General features: G+C 39.3%; 1 protein-coding gene across 3 annotated transcripts; it reads right to left on the reverse strand.

Moving 5' to 3' along the window:
- Positions 1–805: 805 nt before the first annotated feature.
- On the reverse strand, positions 806–21,738 carry RNASET2 (ribonuclease T2). Of its 3 annotated transcripts, none has more exons than XM_054279425.1 (10): positions 21,734–21,738; positions 17,319–17,423; positions 15,349–15,415; positions 10,225–10,280; positions 9,172–9,229; positions 8,263–8,333; positions 5,817–5,930; positions 3,593–3,638; positions 3,305–3,379; positions 806–1,223 (listed from the first exon to the last, which is right to left on the reverse strand). In XM_054279425.1, the coding sequence occupies exons 2-10, from the start codon at positions 17,405–17,407 to the stop codon at positions 1,032–1,034; spliced, it is 768 nt and encodes a 255-aa protein (XP_054135400.1). In that variant the 5' UTR covers positions 17,408–17,423; positions 21,734–21,738; the 3' UTR covers positions 806–1,031. The 3 variants fall into 3 exon arrangements, with proteins under 3 accessions (XP_054135400.1, XP_054135401.1, XP_054135403.1); XM_054279426.1 differs by lacking the exon at positions 21,734–21,738 and adding an exon at positions 20,844–20,903; XM_054279428.1 differs by lacking the exon at positions 21,734–21,738 and adding an exon at positions 20,143–20,198.
- Positions 21,739–21,942: the final 204 nt, after the last annotated feature.

The following is a 21,942-nucleotide window of genomic DNA, read 5'->3' on the forward strand; positions in this document are numbered from 1 at the left end:
TTCCTTAAGCCAAAATTGTCTTTATTTGAGACACACAGATCAACACAGCACTTTGGGGAAGACATCATCAAAATTTGGTTCCTTTAGAAACATCCATCTTTGTGGCATGTTACTCATCATTATGGGGTAGAGATGCACTTTTGCCAATATCTGTACTTTTTACTGAAAATCTGGCAGTATTTATTGTTTCATCTATAAAAAGATGTTTCTTGGAACAAAGCGATGATGTGAAAATCTTGTTTTTATATACAAGTGCAGGCACTCACAAGTAGTAATGCTGAATGCTCAAACACAAAATTAGTAACAACATATTTCTAGGGCCTAACATTCTCCTGTACTAACATCTAGAGTTGTAGCATTGGTTGTTCCCCAAGTCTGTATACAGTCCACTGTTTCACTATGGAAATAATCAAAGAACAGGTAAGGCTACAAATACAGTTTCCCTGAGATCGTTAAGGTAGAAAAGCCCAAACTTGGAGAACATTATTACTTCACTAAGAAGTTAGGCAACAGTTGTCTTTGGTCCACTGTCATCTCAGTGAAGAAAGGTGCAACACCTCAGAGGACATGATCTCTGTTCTGCACTTCTGGAGAGCAATTATGCAAGGCAGTGGCTATTCCATCTGGGAATGGACCTCCAGACAGGTTTCAAGAGCTCTGTTTACAATATTTCCCTCTCAAGAAACTGCCACCTCATCTCAGAGAGACAATCATCCTTTCAATACAAAGAATTAAGTTCCCTGACTCACTGATAAAAACCAAAAAGCAGATAAGTGGCAGAAAACTGCATGACAAACTGAGAAGTCACAGTTCTCTTTTGAACATTGATTCAAACCATAAGCAAGCCAAAAAATCCAGACCATGCTGTAGATCAGATGCTGATCTCGTAATGTGGACCACTCTTCTTTAATAGCAAAATAACTCTCTTTTCTAGCAGAAATCTTCACTATAGGTCTGTGGACAGGGGCTCATAATATTACATGAGTGTGGGCTTTGTTGCTGTTGAAAAAGTTTTTCGAAGTCCTATGGCTTCATTTGTGATTTTGGACCTCTGAAGGGTAATAGGTTGGGAGAGTATCATTGCAGACCGACAGCTCCGAAGTTCCAAGCTTCAAGTGAGCATGCACTGCGTTGGATCCACCCTCCCGCGTTGTGCAGTTCACCAGTTGCAGCTCTTTGGTGAAGCAGAATTCAATCTGGCCAATTGTTTGTGCTTTTTCACCCTAGAAACATGAAGGGTAAGATCAGCCTTATGGGAAGGAGAAAATAAATCAATTCTTCAGCTACATTGCCCTATCTATACAATACAGTAGTCATTTTTTTGTCCATTTACCAGATGAAAAATGCAAAGAAAAGTACAAGAGGCATGCACTCTGAACAGCTTATAGTACATACTGTAACTCAGTACCAATCTGGGACTTGTCTAACTAGTAAGCCTCGTTGTGAAATGCTGTGACACATTATCCTGGCCTTTACTCATCTGCACAATGATGAGCTCTGGCTGAACTCTGTGAATATTGAAGGGCACTTGTGACCAGAAAGACACTTTTCACCAATTCTTCATAGCAGGACAGGAATTGAGGCAAATAAAATTCTCCATACATGAGAAGAGAAACTAAATTTTATAATAGCTTTTACACAAAAGAACACAGAATCAAGCTGACAGAAGGAGCAGAAGTGTCATTTTTGGACTACAGAACAGGCCAGGAAGAAAAATGCTGACTACGAATAAAGCAGGCAGGCATAGAGACCTTCCATGTGGTAAAAAGATTACAGGAAAATACCCCCCAAATGCTCAGGTCTAGCAAAATGCGGGAAAAATTGTTTTGAAACAATTAAGCAGGACAAAAAGATACATAAAGGATAAAAGTAACTGAGGTGAGAGGGTTTTTTGTTTGTTTTGAATTTGTGCTGTTGGGGGGGTTGTTTATTTTGGGGTTTTTTTAAAGAAACATAAGAACAGAGAATGTGTCTAATCCATTCCAAACATCAAAGTACCTCCATCATGCACTTCAGGCATGGACAAGTCTAGAACTCTGAAAAAGGCCTATCTTCAAATACCTGATATGTACCTTTTCAGTTCTATTACCCAATACCTTCAGCAGTTACATACAGGAGACCCAAGCTGTACATTACTTTCATGCAATTGGAACAGTATCTCAAGGGTACTAAAAGCAATGGCAGAACTAGAGTGAACAGAGCTAGAAACTGGGGTTTGTGTTAGCTCTGTATTTCTTTCATGTCAAAAGGTGGAGGAGTATACAACCCACATGCAACGAAAATTCCTTTGTTCCTTAAAGTAACTTATAAATACATGTTAAAAATATTGTAAGGTATAGATTTTTTCATGTTAAAAAACATATGAGTAGAAAAACCTCAGCATTACTAAAGCAAGAGTTGACAACATACGCCAATAGCAACTGTAACTTAGCAGGATTTCATAATTGTTGCCTGCATATGGGCAGTAACTCTGCCAAGAGTTCTGTAGTAAATCACCTTGAACAAGCTGAGATAAGAAGGAACCACTTATAAGAGTGAAAGCTAACCTTGTGGGTTTTGTTTCTTGCTTTATTTTTCCATAAGAGCAGAGTAACCTAGCTGAAAAAACAGAAAGAAAGAGCTCTACAGCCTACACATGTAATTGTTCAGAACACTATTTTGTTCCTTCAAAAGCACTTTTGGTTCAGATATAGTGACCTATGCTTTACAGAATGCTGTCTCTGTGTAGCACCCTCTCCAGTGCATCATGATGCACAGCACAATTACTGGCAAGCAAAAATAAAAAGACATGGAAATTTGAGACATGCTTGGTTCAAAAGGAAAGACTACAGTGACCTCTTTAGGTATGGGCTCTCTGGAACAATCTCAGAGACAAACCTCTGAGTTGCCTTATTTCAGAAGGATTCTGACAGCAGCACCCTCACACCAAGGCTGACATTCATTGCCTCCATTCAGCTCACTCTTGTTGGTTTTAGGAATCTGCCATGCAGCAACTAAACTTTAGCAGGCATGGTGGAAAGCGTCCAGCTACAGCAATACCTCCAGCAGGGTGGTTACAGCATTCATGCAAGAGATGCAGGTTTAAATCTTTTAAGACAAAGAGACCTTCAAACCCAAGGCCAAGAATCAAACAATACCTATATGGAAACAGCTGTATACACAAAGAACACCTAGACCTAAGTTTCACCATACCAAAAATTTTTTCACTCTATTTTTGCTATATCTTTGATAGAAAGTGCTCCTTAAAAAAAAATTTTTTTTTTTTGGTTTTTCTTCCATTTTGGGAAGTTAGGGGAGTTTTTACCTCTTCTGGAGGAAGGCATTGGATCTTTGGTGTTACACCATAAAATCTTGTAAGAGCTTCCTTTATAGCAGTCATCTGAAAAATTAAAAAGCTTATAGAGATGAATAAGTCACAAGCACATCTTCCAACAGCTCCCACACTGGTTAAGCTCTCAAAAACTTTCATAAAAAGCACAGCCTTAAAGAACTTGAAAATTTCAAAAGATCATTTGGTCTACATAAACTAGTTGACTCCTAATCAAAAAAAGTCTATGCACATGATTTTGTTTTATTAAAGACTGCCTCTTACCTTGTAATATGAACTGCTTGGCTTTATCCCAGCTTTCAAGAGACAACTGAAACAAAGATAGAACATTTTTCCATGTTTCCTCTATGCAAACACACCTTCATAACCATTAGGTAAAACAGATCTTAAGAACCTGTCAAGCATTATGGTCATGGGAGCAAGGACAACTTGTCTTTCATTCTGTGCCAGCCTAGGAAAGGCTGTTTTCTGAAAGAACACTTCCCATCCAATTTGGAAGGGTTAGAAAGAACACTTTCCCACACCTTAACAGGAGGAACTAGGATAGTTCAGTCTTCAGACAGCTAGGGGAAAGGGAGTTTCAGAGTGCTCTGTTCAGTGCCAGGCAGGGAATGCAGTTTAATTGCTTCCTGTCCCCTGCCTTGAGTCATTCCCCTGTGCTCCTGCCACTGCAGAGGGCACAGGGGCAGACTTGTGAGGGTGTTCCAGGCACCCTCACATTCAAACACAGGATGGCTTCCTGTGGTGGGAGACACACAGCACACTGGAAGAGGGATACAGCATGTCAATCAGAATCAGTGTTACAGTCAAGGCAGAAACTGCTCCTACTAGATACATTTTTGAAGAGGAAAAGCTGGTCACATGAGAAATGAGGAAGTGCTCAAGAACCTGTAGTCTGTGTACCCCTTCCTTTAGGCTCAGTCCTGAGAGGAGTTCACATTTCCAAGCTGACAAGACTCAGGACCTAACCCATGATGAGTCTGTGAGCCCCTACAGCTTCCTCTGTAAGAAGTGGGAATGGTCAGTACGTTGCAAGATTTAATCCATAAATGCTGATAATGCTCAACCCTTCCCTTCCAAGGTCAGTTTTGGCACAAGGAAGATTTTATCCAGCTGACTAAAGGACAAGCAGTTTTTCACTATCATTTTACACTGGATATAAGGAGATCAATAAAATAGATGATGTTCTGTTAATTCTTACAGAAGGCTGCATGATGTCCTCTTTATAATAATTTGATTTGTGGAAAGAACTTCTTTAACACTGACATTTTTTGTCTTTCAAGTAGAAATTATACACAATGAGAACATTTTCAGTCATTTTTCTCTTCAGTAAAGATAAAATTAATTATACTTATTTTCACAATAGATAATAAGCTTTGAGCAATTAATTTCAACATGCTTCAGTCTCTATTCCTTTGCAGTGTTGCACAAGCTGATACAGAGTCACACCATCGGTCACTGTGCCATCTGTAAATGTTTTAGTCACGCCATCACAGCTACTTAGGCAACTGACTTAGACATCATTAATTTAACATTACATGTGACATGCTCAAACACTGAAAACCCTTTTAGAAAAATCTGCCACAGTTTTAAAAGACATCATCTAAACCAAGATGGGAGGGAAGAAAGGCTTATTTTCTTTGTGAAAAGGATACTGGCAGAGCATAAACAGGATGAGCTGGTTTGGGGTTTCTTTGGGGTTGTTTTCTTGAGTTTTTTAAAGGTATATTTCTTTGTATGAAACTATTTCCTCTCTCAGATACTGTCCCCTCATGGCCAACAAATCTAAGTCAAACATCCTCTCACCCATACCACGCACTGATCAGGAAATGACTAACCTTCTGGCATTCAACTGCAGCCAGAACACATGCATCCAGCACTTGGACAAGCCACAACAGACCTTGAATCTGGAATGGCCAGTGCTTTGGAACAAGGAGGAGAAATCAGCCCCTAGGACAAAGCAAGGGTGTCACATCAGGGCTGTCACAAAGAAAAGCAGGGGACTGCCTGCAGTGACTGACCCCCTCACAACCTCCTCTCTTGCAGTTGCCTCTCAGCCTTTTCCCAGAATGTCCTGTATGACTGCCTGCAGCTTGTCCTTTCCCCTGAGCAGAGCACTGTCTCAAAAACAAGTATTTGGGGTTCAGCATGATTCAGAAGTTTGGGGGGTTTGTCATTTGATTTAGACCTTTACAGGTACTACAGCTTTTGGTATCAAGATACAGCCTGTAAAGCTGCTCAAAAATTTACTGGCTCATGCTGTCTAGAAGGATGCTGCTAAGAATGATGCTGGCTTATCTGACTGAAGTGACCAGAGACTGCTTCTCAGGGTAACAACTCTTCCTCTGAACTTCAGTACTGAAAATAATTTATGCTAATTCTCATTTCCTCTCTGCCATCAGATTTTTAGACTTTCATTTGAGGCTGGATCTGAAATCTTTAGGAACTGTTTGAAATAAAAGCCAGACCATTGAGTTCATTTACGTACCCATTGAGATCAACATGCTGGTAGAGTTCTATGGCTTTACCAAAGTATTTTTTCTGAGAATTAAGGACCTCAAGCGTGGCTGCACAAGTGCCATGTTTGTCCCACTCATGTTTCCTACAGGAGAAAAGCAAAATGCAAATTTTAGAACACATTTTTTGTAGATATATGTGCTGTACAAGCTAGCCATTGTACTTAAATCATGTATCCAAAAGGCTACACATGTGGAGTAGGATACTGCATTCAAATTTATCACACATATAAAAAGTAAACCCAAACAAGATCACTTCCACTACTTCAATTACAGCAACATCTATATATTCATGAAGTAAAGACATATAATGCTCTTATGATACAATGCTCTATCAGTGGATTTACACAAAGACATTTGGAGGTCAGAATGCACAGAATTTGCCTAGAAAATTACTACCTCTATGCTTTTTGTAAGTTTTAGAGTGGAATCTTTTGTGTTAAACACACTTTCAAAGCACTAATTTTTTTTTCTGAACTCAGAGGATTAAGCCTTATTTTGGGTGAAACAGTGAAATTGCACAAGCTGCTAGATTTTAGCATTAGCTTTTATGCTAGCCTGTGGCAGAATTTTCATAGGTCTCCTCTCAAGTCTTGCTTCTAATCCACTATCCTTTCTCCTAAAAGCAAGGAACAGAGAGCAAAAGAAATTCTTGCAGTGCACAGCAGACAAACTCAAACAGGACAAAAATTGGGAAAAAGACAAATGTTTTTATCAATTCTAAAGTCCTTTGAAAGACTAAGCAGTATAACCTTTAGTGACACTGCCTGCAGATGTCTTTTTTAAAAATTATTTTCAAATTCTCACAATCCACTTGTACTATACAGGTATCAGTTCAGCAGATGTACACAAAGATTACATAATCACAAACTCCTGCCATCATCACAGCGTCCTGTGACCCGATGATGCCTTAAGTATATCACCAAAAAGCAGAGAAGGACAACTATTATTCACTTGAAAGCCTACCTTGGAATTGTCCACTTATACTAAAAACTTCAGATTTTTCTTAAGGAATTAAAACACCTTAAAAGAAATTATGTTTGGATCTAGAGAAATAGTGTACTACTTCTCAGAAAAAAATTAATACAGCAACTGTGGTGTCAGGAGATTTGAGGCAGGGGAGAAGATGCTTTACTGCAAGAATTTCACTGCATCTTCCCAAATTTAGCCTTGTAGAGAGTTCTCATCTTGGCTGTAACATTCAACACAACTGCATGTCAAATTAATTGTTTATTGCCTAGAAGAATCCAGTTTCCATGGGCAGATTTCTCCATAAGGGATTTTAAATTACTAATGAGAAAAGTCATCACAGTTTTAAAGTAAACAGAAAGGCTCTTTTAGAGGTAAACTTAGCAAGAAATATAGTTAGGTTGGATCAGAAGCAGATAATAGTCAGATCCAAAGGGCTACTAAAACAGCAGCAAGCTAGAGGCAAGGCCTTGCATGGATGACAAGGATGACAATTTCAGTTCAGGGAGTGTATACATGCATGTCTGTAAAACTAATGGTGATGTACCTGCCTTTTGAAGGCATTCAGTAGTACTTAAATTGAAGTGTCCTGCTCTTTCTATAAAGAAGGTAAAAAACAGAGGGCCAAAGACCTGTTGGCATTCAAAAAGCCTTTTATTGCTACCATGGAACTGCTATTGGAGTGGTTTGGGGAAGTCCACACTGACAGTGCCTGTGAACCATCACCTGCAGCAAGCCAAGAATGCACCAGGCCCAAGTGAGCTTAATCAATCCTGTGAGCTTCCAGAATGGACAGACTTTAGTTTCCACAAAATATTTACCAAGACTTTAAGATTATACTCTTCACAATGTCACACTGTTTTGCAGCACAGCCATTTCAAAGGAAAAAAAAAGATACTGACCACAGCTACAGGTGTTCATCAAGGCCTCCATCCTTCTGCACCTCTTGCACCAATGAGCTTGGTGGTAGCACAGAGCTGCTGTCAGTAACTTCACTGAAAGGGAAGTGGCTACCATGGCACAGTGCATTCTATTTCTCTATTTTCTCTTCTATAAGGAAGCCCAAAATGAAAGCTGCCTCAAGACCAGCAACACAGTGAAACTAGCTAGGGAAAATGATCTGGAAGCTGCTCTTGCAGCTACCTGTGATATCCCAGGAGTGCTACTGCTACTCAGATTTAATGTGTCAACAGCAGCTGTTTCTTCTCCCTGGGGATAAAGGGAGGAAACATTTTCTCACTAAGTTTCATTTCTCTAAAACTTCTTCTATAGCCCTCTCCTCAACAGCTGTATTTTATAAGAGAACAGATCTATACTATAAATGAGACTGGCAAGACACACTGCTTCAGTGGCCACCTGGGCACTTCCTCCAATGCACCTGAAGAACTACTCAGACAGATTTTTGTAAAATAATACCCAAAATGCTTTTTAGGGCTTTTTTGTACTCACCAGAACTGAGTGCGATTCAGAGATGAATGAAGCACATCAGGCCAGTAGTGTCTCATGTCTGACAAAAGATCCTAAAAATACCACAATTAATAATTACACCTACAGCATTGAAAAGCTGTTTCTTATACAATCTACATATATTGATAAGTTTTTTACAACTGAAGCCTCATCTTTCAGTGTCCATGACTGAAACATTTATTTGAAGAAAAATAAAAGATCTTTTTACCCCATATTCTGAAAAGGCTGTCATTGGAGGTAATAGGTACACCTACCTAAATATCTGAACATACCACTACTGACAGATTGCCTCAAAGCAAGACTTTCCTTCAACTGTCCCTGCAGAAGTTGTTCAATCATGCAGTGTTTCATATTTGTCAGGCTCAAGTCCCCTATCCCTATCTGCATTTATAAAACCTAAATGAATTTTGCTGAATTAAATACACTGGGGATTTTTTTAATTAGAAAAAGAACAAAAAGAGGACTAATGGCCTAGGAGAAAACACACAGAAAACAGTATTCTGAGCTCTTAGTTTCTTTATTTTGATTTTGCAGTAGAAAATGTGAAGGGAGAACACCAACTGACTGAATCACTTTTTTTCACAGGCGCTTTTTGTCACTACAGATCCAGCACCTATGTGGTGGTGGACCTCTAGATTTTATTAAGGAGGATGTGGCTGAATGAGCCAAATTGCATGTTCACAAAATCAAGTAGGTACAGATGCTAATGATCACAAGGATGGCAACTTCAAATAGTACCAGAAGCACTAAAAGAATTTCAGGAGTCCTTAAAAAACCACACCCCTCAGTAAGCATTAGGAGTGATATTATGAACTGCAGATTTTGCATATAGGATGTGCAAAAGTAACTGCACTTAGCTCTGCCTGGTATGTCTGTTTTTGTTTTAAATACCTTGATCTCGGTGACATTGAAATGCCATGTTCTGTTACAGTCTTCAGCTCTGTCAGGCCTAGGGAAGCAAAATAAAGTTGAAAAAAGATGTCTCTTAACTCACTAATGGTAACTAACATATCATTATCCTGAATCTTAAGCATGCAGGATTAATGCAAGTAAATCATAAGAACCTACAGTGGTTTAGAAGTAAAACCTTCAAGACACTAATTACGGCCAAAAGATTTCTCATGAAAATTCAAAAGATGGCCAAAAGATTTTGTTGTGATTTCTTTGTTTGGCCCTTTAGTCCCTTTCATTCTATGTAAAAGTCATTTGGGTGTGCCAATGACTTGGAAAGGTCTTGCACATGATGTCACTGGTGTCACTACTGACATCACCTCTTGAATTGCTGCCCCATCAGATGTTCATGCAAGTGTCACCAAGACACGCTCAGGGAATCAATACATAATGATGTTCACTTTTCCAAGAGGCATAGCTTAAACTCCTGTACTGATTTTAACCTGTATCTGTCTGGAAAATTCTTGGATTGCTGCCATTGGCATCAATTCCAGTGAGGTGATACTTTTGAAGCAAATTAGTTTTTCTTCCACTTGTGCAATATTTGTGTGGTGATGAGATACTTAAAGCCACAAGCAGTCATGAGAAATTAACAAATTCTTTTTACTCAGAGAGACAAAAGAAAAGAAGGGAAACAATAGTTCCCTTTGTGCTTGAGGCTATTTCTGATCTTAAGAGGAGGCATGTAAATAAAATGTTTATGTGGCCAGAGGACTTCAACAAGTCATGAGATATAGAAGTGAATTTCAGTTTCATGTCAAACCATCAGGTTTTAATTTTGTTTCAATCATAAGAACAGACAGCTTAAGATCTCAAAAAATAACTCCACATAAACCAACCTCCCAAAAAAACACCACCAAAAAACTCCAACAAAACACACAAAAAACCCCAAACAAAAAAACCCCCACCCAACAAAACCAAATCACTAAACATCCTGGTACAAAATTTGATTTTTCCTTTTCAGGCTGAAATAAAACCACTCTTTGATCATACCACAATCCATGGATTGTCCAGTACTTTGGTGGATCATGACAATCATTAGCATTCATCTGTAGGAAACAAAAACACAGAGTATTTGCTGCATGTATCCAGGCAAAAGTAAAACCTCATTCAGTGATGGCCTGAGGTTCTACTGTGACATGCTAACTTTTCCTCGCCAAACCAGGAACTGGTGAACTCCCGTTACTTGAAGCTGTCATGGATTATGCCACTAAGGGACCCACTGGCATTAAAATTTTCAAGCAGATCAGTAAACTCTGAACAGACAGGGTAAAAAGAAGATAAAAGGACAGGTTGTGAGGTAACAGAAAGTAGCCTGATCCATGCTGAATGAACACAGCTTTATCTGCATTTATAGTTCTCCAGGTGGCAGCTCTGTATTTTTCTCATAACCACATTTTTTCAAGGAGTGCAGAGCCATTAAAGTGAAAACATTCAAAATAAATCATATTATTGGACAAGCACAAAACCCTCCTTAAACATTCAGGACTAGTTTTATCATTGTATTGCAAGTGAAAAATACAAAGAAGTGATTAAATATATTTATTTAATATATTTAAATATATAAATAAATATATTTTTAATATATTTAAAACAGACTTATGCTTTCATGATTTTGACTTGCGGTTCAAGGGAATGGAGAGAAAACGAAAGACGAAATACCTTCCTACAAAAACAGAAAAATAGAGCCTCCAATAAAAACTGTTGATAATACAGGAGAAATAGCCTACACTTTAATTACTGTTTAGACCAGAGACATGCCTGAAAAGAACAAACTAAAAAAAAAAAAATCCATGTCACACATCACAGAATGCCATTACTGTATTTTCCCTGATTATTATTCTTAGTAAACACTTTTTGCCATTAACTAACAACCTCCCCAGACGTTCTTTTCCTATAATAATAGCTTTCCTTTTTGGCTCTGCATTCTGTTGTAATTATGCCACAATGCCTTTTATGTGATGCCAGAGCAAGAGCAGAGTGTAGAGAGCAGCAGAGTCAGGCCTGTAATCTCACTAATTGCCTTCCACATGCCACAGGCCAGTGGCAGCAAATCTGCAACTTCTGCAAGACTTTCTTGTTCTGTGTCCATGTCCTTCCTCTCCTCTCCTCTCTTGCCACCAACAATACAAGCAATTATACCCAGCAAAAAGTTTTTTTCCTGAAAGAAATATTTTGAACAAACACACACTGAAAATGCCTATTAGTATAGCTCTGTTGTGGCACAAGCTCTGTGGGTCTGGAGGAGTTTGGCTATCTAGCCCAAAGTATAGCAAATTAATAGTCAACAGCTTGCTCAGCTGAGGTGGCAACAAGAACAGCGCAATTGTGCTCTTTATTCAGCCTTTAACTGCAGTTCTCAGACATGCTAAAGGAACACCCAGAGTATTTCAGATTTGAAATCGTGGCACTAACCTTCCTAGCAGTTTCTTCTATCTGTTTCATTGGACTCTTGGTGCTACCCTGTGCCCTGGCAGAACTGGGAGGTCAGTGCAACCTACAACACTTTAGTTCACACTCTTCATGCTTTGGCCAGCTTCACTCAGTCTCCTATTTCACTCTAACCTTAGTATCTCTCCAATGTTAATTTTAAATCAATATAACAAAAAATGCAAATGCTGGTCTGCAAAGCTGGGTACCCCTGCTTGCTGGTGCAAAACCACTTCTTGTGAGCCTTCCTGTTTATCACAGACTGCTGGAAGATTAATTCAATCTCTAGAGATTGACTGACTAGAAAGAGAGGCACAAATATTTATTTTCAAGTGAGCACTGGATCCCAGAAAGCCCTGTATATCTAGATTCAATTGAAAAAGAAGCACCGTTTTCTCCTGTTTTAAAGCAATCTGATAATCAAACCAATCCAAATGAGCCATACATGACCTATAAAACTGAGCAAAGGGCTGGTGAGGCTGTAGAGCACCCACCATGCTGAGAGGGAACACTTCAGCAGAGGGATTAGCCTATTGGTAGCAGCAAGTCATTGCCCAAACAGTATGTGTCAGAAGCATGGAAACTTTTATCATCTCTGAAATGCCAAAAAAATGCAATACTATTGGTGTGTCCCAGAAGTGTCACCTGTTGAGCTGCCCAAGTTACAAATCCCTTGGTACAGCAGCTGGTAAATGTGAGGGTAGTGCTACTGGATCACAAACAGATATGCCAAATTGAAATAAAAAATCAGCTTCTGGGAAGTGAAATATTTACTCCTCTTCTCCCTTCCAACCACCTTGCTTAAGTAGGTCATCTCTTTAATGAAGATAAATTTTAAGTTATTTTGTAATGAAACATGGCAACTGCAAAGAAAAATTCTTGCTTTTCTAACTGTGGAAAGAGTTCACCTCCTCAGCAACTTCCCCTCAAACAGTGTGCAATTACTCCCCTTCCTCCTTTAGTCACTTTAATTATTTCTGTATTAAGGGACTACTTCTATTTTTACAAAAAAAAGACGGAAAACTAGTATTTCTATTCTTCATTTAAGCCTCTGCTACAAAAGTATTATCAAAGCCTGAACTTAAGAAAATTTCTTATCTCATACTGAAAATAAAAATTTAAAAAAAATCATCTGTTACTTAACACTCAAATTTGAATTCAGGCTCTTCTGCTCATTACTCTATTCTATTGACCTTTTTTTGACTCTTTCCTTCAATGAGGACACACGTGAAGAAAAAGGCAGATGACAGCAGGTACCATTTCTTTATTGTCCTTCCCATTCCCAAGAGAGAAGGAACTTACAAACTTGCACTGGCTTTTCCACATTTCACACACACACAAAAAGCCCAACCACATTAAAAAATTCATCTTTTTGCAATCCCCAGGATGCAAAAGCTGAAATAATAGTTCTCTTTGTAAGTTCTGGAATAAAAGGTTTTCACAACTCTATAAAAAGGGAGCAGGAAAGTCCCTCTTCTTGGCCTTGAGTTGCTCTTAAGTCACACTCATTTGTTACTGAAAAGTGTGGCGTGAATTAGCCACAGGCAAAATTTTTTAAGGGAACATGAATTTCATAGTCACTTGAGGTCTGTGAGTCTAGCTTAGATATCTTTGCATAAGACACAGTCACCTTAGGTCAATTATATGGTACCGGAATTTCTAATCACATTACAAGGAAGAAAATCTCTCTTCCTCCTGCACACTTTTCACTGTAGTAGTCAGTAATTAGGTCCTGGGGTTATCACTGCTGCCATGGTATCACTTTACTTTAATGAGATAGTTTGGAGATATGATTACAAAACACTTTCCAATTTAATTGTGCCAATCACACTCAGTATTAAAGAGCATCAGCTGAACAGTTACTTTTTAAAGCCCAGGAAGAGCTGGGAGAGATGTACTCTCAAATTTCTGGCATGCTGATCTGCACCCTCTAAATTTTTTGGGCTTCAAAAGCCTAAAAAACTTTTCAAGCACAGATCTCCAAAACAGGCAGGAGTTAAGGAGCTCATCCACATACCTTAAGAACACGCTGTGTATGAAAGATTCTCTAATAAGACTCCTTCACACAGGAGACATAAATCAAAGTAGTACTTTCAGAACAAAAAAGTATCTCACAGGTTTTTGCCATAAATGATATAATGGCTTTTGCTGTTTCTTTCACGGCTTTTTCCTTTCAAAATCATGTCAAGAGTTTGAAACTGAATAATAACACTAAAAATATTTACACCCTGAAAAAAACTAGTTATCATATATAAATACAATAAATACACAGAAGAATCTACCTACTTAATACTTAAATTAATTCTGAATTTAGGAATTCCTCTTATGTAAAACAAGAAAGCTGTTATAGGAGTACAGTTGAGATCTTGTTTCGTCATGACTCGATGGGAAACTAAGAAAAAAGTTACTTAACATGATTTTAATATCTCTTTTTCTGCACCTCTTTGAATGCCTCTGTCCACTTCTTACTACAAAATATTATAAGAAATCAAAGGGCAAGGAAGCCTACATTTTCTGATGCTCAATACCTTCAATTATTCACTTCAACTTCACTAGCAGGTTATTATGCAAATTATTTGTCAATTTATCAATTACTCTACCCTGGAATTCAGAGAAGTAACCAGCATAAATATACAGTGGGAAAACGGGTTGGTAGGGATTATTTTTTTAATGTTGTGTTGTTTAATCTTTCTTTTTTTTTTCCTAATTGCTCTCATCTCATTCCTGTAAGCAAGCTCATTCACTGCTACTGACTTTGAACACTGACTCGTGCTAGGCACTACAAACTCTTCAACACCAACATCTCTGCTTCAAGTCAGTAACAATGATGTTTAATCAACAGAAAATCAGACACAAATTGCATCAAATCTGTCCTTATTTCCACACAAAACCAGGCAAAAAACAGAACAGTGGTCTCAGTCACACACATCTGACTTTTGTTATTGATATTACCCTCCACATTCATCTGGCTGGACCTGAAGCTATTGCATTATCCCCAAGGTTCTTCTACCTTGTGTCAGTAAATCTGATCATATTTTTTACTTAACTGTACAGGAAGAGACCTTTGAGTACTTCCAGTACAGGAAAAGTCTTCTACTTATCAGATGGTAGTAGATACTTAATAGCAACAGTATCCCCTCTTAGCAGTGCTTTGACAGATCCATGTTGGAAGGTTGGGTTCACATACCTCAAATACAGTAAAAAAAGCAGAAATCCTCAGAGACACCTGCCACAACACCTTTATAGCTCTCTTTCCTGACTGAATCCGTATTTGATATGACATCATAGAAATACTGGAGTCATAATTACAAAGCTAAAAGCCTTATTGTGCAGCAGATAGTTCAAATACTGAACTGTCATCAGCCAAACAAGGCAAGTCTTCCTACAGAGTCTGATGAAAGTCTAGGATTAAGTTTATAACTAATAAAATGTCACAAATCCTGTAACAGGCTTAGTGTACAGTACACCCTACACTGACAACTCTATCTGTAACTCACCACAATCTTTCCTGTTATGGCTGCCCTGCATCACAGGAGAAATAGCAAAAGTTGCATTAAGATCAGGAAAAGCCTTTATAAAGGCATAACCAGGATTAAACACTTAATGGGCTTTATTCACTCTGTTTTCATACATTTATTATCCAATGCTACCTTTGTTCGGATAAAAAGAGAAACACAAAAATCTCACCTTACATACAGTCACTGGCCAATGATGAGCAAAGTACAGCTTTTTCCAGGCATGAGGGTGGATGTCACTGGAGAGAGACAGACAAATTTATTTTTCTGCAATTATTTTAAGAAGAGGAACACCTTCAGGCACACACTCCAAACTAATGATTCAGAGAGAAACAACACATAGGGAAACATGCTAATATCCCCATTGTTAAACAAATTCTCCTTCTGCCACCCTATCTCCATATGCTTTCCATTTCTTAAGTATGCAGAGGGGAAAAAAACCCCTCAAAAATTTGTTCAAGAAGTGTTGGAAGCCCGTATCACATCATTTCTATAGAGGCCTTTTCCAACAGTTTGGAGCAGATCTATTCTGGTTAAGCAGATATAAATAAAAAACCTGTTGCATCAGACACTACAGCAGATATATTTAGTTATTAAGCAACCAGACAAAGTAATTAAATAGAACAGCAAATGGGAAAAAATAAACAGAATTGTAAATTATTTTAACTGACAACATTACATGCAGAACTGTCAAAATAAATTGTTATTCTCTGGAAGCTAACAGCCACTTGTCAGTCATTAGTTCCTGCTAGAGGATATATTACCAAAAGAAAAATTAAAAAAAAAAACCAGAATAAAAGACCAAGCTAATTCTCAATTTGAGGACAACCTAGGGATGCTTCCATGTTATATCACATGTCAGTTTTTTCCTCCAATTTTTCTACTTTGCAATGGCCACATTTTCTCTTAAGCATTCACATGTATCTATGGTTTTCTATACAATTTAGAAGAATAGCTATGGAACTTACCAAGCATAGCCACAATGAAAACTATTAACACTTTTATAGAGGTCTTCACTGTTGCTGTAGAAACCTGAATAGCAGAATTGCCCTATATTGCAGAGCAATTTATTTCCTTGGTTTTAAAAAGCCCTAGCTTAGAAATGATCTTTCATTAGACATTTCATTTGATCTTTCATCTGTATTTGAAATAGCAGCTGAACTTCTGCAATGTCAATCATGCCAGAGTTCTCCCAGAACACACTTTGTGGCTAAGGACAGATCAGAAAACTGTACTTATTAAACAGAGCTGGAATCCAAGGAAAGCCATTTTCATTATCTGTGCAGCTGCAGAGATATTCTCCCTTCTCAGGACCTGAGTTCTCATGCTGTGTGCAGCTCAGGAAGGCACCTCTAGAGCTGACTCTTTGCCAAGATGGCCAAGCTAGAGCCTAAATCCTGGGGATTGAAGAAACATCAGCACAGTGTCTAAGCTGCCCACCAAGTGCAATGCAGGCACTGAAATTCAGCACTGAACTGAGCACCCCTAACCATTGCCTTGCCAAAGCACTAAAAGGCAGCAGAAAAGTTTATTTCCTCACATAACGCAATAGGAATTTCAACTCTGACCACAGAAATGTGACTTGGGGTGTGGTTTCTCCCATGGCCCATTGGTATTGAAACTCAGATTTTGCCAAGGGGCAACAACCATGAAAAGTGATGCAGCAATATAATACAGGCTCAGTTGGGATGCCACATGAAAAATAATTTTAAATTGTCAGAATTGAGAAAACAGCAAGGAAAAGAAAATATAAATAAAAGAATAAATAATGCAACAGTTAGTGCAGTTCACGCCACAGTGATGACTCCAGATTTTTTGCTGTGAGTGTCAAAATAATTTTCAGTTTTTGTCATTACCACATCACAACTCTAAATGATGAATGTATAGGAAGATGAGAAAAGTTTCAAGTGCAACAAATGGAATTTAAGTTTCTCCTCTTTCTTCATGCTGACACATCTAAAGGTTTCCTCAGGCATGATCCTTGCTCCTCCTGTTAATGTAGTCACCTTACTATAAATCATCTAAGGGTAGAATAACACATCAAAAATAGTACATAATAACAAATTTACATTAGAAGTTAAACCATTCTGATCTGCATTTAAGAGTGAGTTGTCAGATGTTTCATTTAAAAGCACAACTTACCTTTGAGTAAAAGTATCTGAAGTACACCAACAACATAGTGCCATGAAAAACCAACCCAAAATCCAATAGTGCAGCTTGGCAGGTTTCATTTTGTTATCCAAATAGCTGTAAAAAGGTGTTGAAAGAAGAAATCTGTTACCTATCCAACACACTTAAATGTTAAAATGCAAAAGAAACGTACTATGCCCAAAATAGGAGGTAATGGTAACTCTAGATTAGATTTACAATCATGGGTAAATGGGGATGTCTTTCAGGGCTGTGCCTGATAGCCCAGCTTGTATGGTAATTTTCACAAATAATGCCATCAAGGATGAGATCACTGTTTCCTTTTTATCCTTCACTTGCACACAGTTGCCACAGAGCCACCTTCCAATTAACAGAAATATATAAATCTTCTACAGACCTATATTTCTGTAATTGAAGACTCTACTTGCAGTCAGCTCAAATGCCCAAAGTGATTCATTAAAGAAACTTTGAACTTAATATTGAATATTCGTGTTGGATTGGCCAAGGCTGAAATTAGAGACTCACAGGAAGCCAAGGATGATTTCCAAAGCAGAAATTCTGTCTAAGTGCCAGTTGACTGCTAAACTAATATTTTTTTTAAATGCTGCTAAAACCACATGAAATTTCTGTTCTTGTTATAAAACTGAAATAGCCTCGATGGAACCATGCACAATTTGCCTAATACTTCACGGACCTTAGAAGTCAGGGGATTAAAAAAAAAAAAAAATTAACCTTCACAAACAGGAGGACTTCTACTTGTCTACTTGGCACAGGTCAAAAATCCCAACTGTCTCCCAGATCTGCCAGCCATTTCACAGCATTTCAAATGCTACCTTCTACAAAGGGATGTACATGCACATATTTAAATGCAATGCAAGTTATTAAAGCCTCACCAAAACTACTTCCCAACCTTCTTAAAATGACAACCCTGCACCATAAGACACTGTGTGTAACCTAGGTGACCTTTCAAAGATCTTTTCGCTACATTAGTCGTATTTTTTTTTCCTATGGATGTTTTTTTTTTAATTCATTCTTACCACAGTCAAGTAAAGCCTGTTTTGACACCAGCAAAGACATGGCTGATTCAGCCATTACACTGAGAAAACTCAGCTCATATTCACAGCTCATTATAAAGAAGAACATTTTCCCACAGTTATGTGGCTCAGGACCCAGCCTACAGAAATCCACAGTTCTGCAAACGCCGTGCCAGAGCTGAAGCACAAAGGAGGGAGCTTCCCTGCTTGCAAAATGTGTGGGGATTTCAAAACTCACAATGGGCTTGGGCAACAACTGTAATGTTAACCAGCTAAATTTATCACAAGGTCTTGCTAAATTGTGAGGAAGCTAACACTTTTAAGACATTCTTCTAATTCATACATAAATGCCTCTCTAGTTTGTAATACACATGTTATCAAGGTACTTGGCCTAACAGAAGATATAATCACATAAATATTAGCTGCCAACTGTTATCTTCCTGATCTACTTTCTTAAAAACACCAGAAGGAATTTCACCGGGTAAAATAAGAAAAAATTAATAATAATTTTTAGAAGATCATTTGGAGAGTGCTACTTGTATGGAAAAGTAAACAATAATGCAGAACTGATCTTCAGCAAAAGCTAGCCAAAGAAAGATATACATGCTGTATTAGAGAAATTGATATTGTTGTACAGTGTATAAAAAAAGTCACAAGTGCTGGATAGCCAATTTCCCCAACAGTTCTGCACCTTAAGTGATCTCCAGTCTCATCATTTGAACAACAGGAACTAATGATGTGAGATTCTGCCTTCTAGACCAGCTTAATGGTTTCTTCTTCTGTTATTTTGAACTGAAAACCAACCAAGCAAGACTACTTTTCTGCATGAAAAACTATAAAGACAAAATTTGGAGAGATATAAGAAGTGTAAGATTCATGTAAAATTCTGCCCCACCTACAGCAAGCAGGAAGTACCACTTGAAGGACAGCAAGATCACACATCACCAAAAAAAAGCTGCACTCCACAAAGGTGTGGAAGAAACATCTAAGGAAGTGGACTATGAAAGAAAAATAACCCAGCAAGCATTACAGCATTTCTTTTGATGTAAGTTTGTAGATGGAAAGAAGCTTTTTTTTTTTCAGTGACTAAGCAGCAAAAAAAGCATAAAGGTCTCTTATGTTTGACCAAGTAACTACCAGGAACAGAAAGGGGCTTAAAAAAATGCTGCCATTAGAGCAGCAGAAGGTGCTGATTTATTCTACATATTGTTCTGAGCCCTGAAACCAGAACATAGGGCAACAAAGCAGGTTTGAAAGCCCCCAATCTGTAACTTTCACTTTTTTCCACTGATAAGCAATACATAAATTCTCTAAGGATTTAGCTCAGAAGACAACCTTGCAGGTCCCACAACACTATCAAGACAGATTGAGTGATTTATTCAAGCGGACTTTTTGTCTGTGGCATTGATGGTGGGGGGTGAAAAATGCATCAATTTCATCTTAAAGGCAGCTGAATGATGTGCATTTGAGGAAATATACACATCCAAATGAAAACTGCATTAACAACTACAATGCATAGAGCACATACATTTTTAATAAAAACTGCTTCCGTTTACTAAAAATACACTAGATTACTAATTTCACAAATACAATAAAGAACAGATTTAACAAATTTTACACCAACTTTTCTCTAGTAAGAAACAGGGATTTTGTATTATGAAAGTTAGTTACAAAAAAAAGTCAAGACCTTCCAAAAGATTTCATAACGTAGAAAACTTAAAACTTCAAAATGGAACCTGCACACATAGATAAAATTATTACTTGACACTAGGTTATCAACTCACTTTTATTATGTATAAAATTCCAAAGGGCCAGAACAGCTTTGGGATTACTCTTGGTTTACTGTACCTAGAACAGGAATGCAAAACACGTGTTTCTGTGTGTGTTTCTATGTATTAGTAACCCAGTCAGGGCAAGGTCAATTTCACTAACAATATTAGCATTGTTCCATGCTGTTTTCAAAATTACCTGCCCAGGCTTATCAAACACCAGAGAGAACCTGTAATAAGCATTGAGGAAATCCTCCTTTAACACATTCACTATAGTTTGAATTCTAATATACCATCTTGAGGGGAGTGATGATGTAGCACATGCTTCTTTTGGACACTAGCAATTAGTCACCTCTTATTTTACTCCCTCATTTCTGTTTTGCTTTTAACAATTAGCTTGACTAGCAAGCCTCTCATTAACATAAAATCTCCTGCTCTACACTTTAGTTCAGCATGTAAAATCAGAAGAGAAGATGCTGCAGAAGAGCATTCAAGCATCAACGGGAGATGCCCATGGTTATGACACAGCACGCACACAGCTAAATGCCGGCAACAATGTTCAGAGATAAGATTTAGGACAGTTAGTCTGGCATCTAAAGCCACAAAAACGAACACCCAAGGCTTCGATAGCATCCCTAACAAATCAGCATGCGCTGCATCTGCCACGAGTTAGACAAGCCAAGTTACAACACTGTGTGCCAGAAGCATTAACTTACAACAACACTCTTAGCTCCGGCAAGTTTTACCTCCACTACCCACTCCCAGCTAGCCGTGCATCCCAAGCCCAAGTACTGGTCCGAGTAACTGCAAAAGGCTTTTCGAAGCCTTTTCAAAGGGAATACTCACGCTCACAGGCACGGCACGATTTCAGCAGCGCCCCTCTCACAGCGTTCAGCGCGATGGGGGCTCTCTCTGAGCGGGATTGGGTGACCCGGAGGGAGCAGGGGCCGTGCTCAGCCCCGCCGGCTTCCCGGGGAAGCGCCGAGCTCGGCGACTCCTCGCCCTCCTCGCACAGGGCTGGGCTCCCACCGATGTCACTGCCACAGCAGACAGCCCTAACTGCAGATAAACAGTCATTACAGAGGCGTCTGCACAAACTGTGAACAACGCAAATCTCCCAAGCACCGGAAGCCGGAGGCCTCCAGGCGACAGGAGGATGCCAAAGGCAATGTAAAGTGTAAAAAAAACCCCAAAAAATAATATTAAGAGTTTTCCCGCCTCTGGGAAATGCTGCCACTTATTTGGCTAACCTTCGATTTGCTACGCATGGAATTTAAAGCATAAGAAGTGAAAGCAAACACAAGCTGAGTTAGCGCCAGGCCTGCAAGTCCCACCTTAGCTGTTCGCGCGTGTGAGGGTCCCAGTGGCAGAGAGCACTCTGCCAGGCATTAAAGCCTACTCAGAAACACCTCTGGCGGGCCGAACCGCAGCTCCTGCCTGCCCAGCTGCCAGCGCGGAAGCGCAGCCCCATGGCGGGCAGGAGACGGGAAGAGGGAGCGGAGAGAGGCCGGAGCAGGAATACCCTCAAAACCGACCTCCGCTGCCTCGCTTTCAGACCTCACCACAGCTCAGCACGTACCCCCCACCCCCCCCCCGCCCGCGTTACCTTCGGCCCGCCGCTGCCCGCAGGACCTGCCCGCCCTCTCCCCGGGCCCGCCAGGCCCCGCCCCGAAGGGCGGCTCGGGGCGGCACCGCCGCTCGCCACGGCGGCTGCCCGCGGCCTGCCCGGGCACTGGCGGCTGCTGGGGGCGCGCACTCTCGGGAGGAAGCGGCCCCGCCGCATCCCCGCGGCCAGCCGGGTACCGCCGGAGCAGG

Source organism: Melozone crissalis, unplaced genomic scaffold, assembly GCF_028551555.1.
Source record: "Melozone crissalis strain CALT ecotype California unplaced genomic scaffold, PUWL_Pcris_2 ptg000027l_1, whole genome shotgun sequence".
In the NCBI taxonomy this organism is placed as follows: Eukaryota; Metazoa; Chordata; class Aves; order Passeriformes; family Passerellidae; genus Melozone; species Melozone crissalis.

Excerpts from the sequence above, each read along its gene's own strand:
- RNASET2 (XM_054279425.1), bottom strand. The coding sequence starts at position 17,407 with ATGAAACCTGCCAAGCTGCACTATTGGATTTTGGGTTGGTTTTTCATG. Across the intron at positions 9,230-10,224 it reads TGGACAATCCATGGATTGTG|GCCTGACAGAGCTGAAGACT; the intron begins GTATGATCAAAG and ends TTGCTTCCCTAG. Across the intron at positions 3,639-5,816 it reads CAGCATGTTGATCTCAATGG|TTGTCTCTTGAAAGCTGGGA; the intron begins GTACGTAAATGA and ends TCTTTGTTTCAG.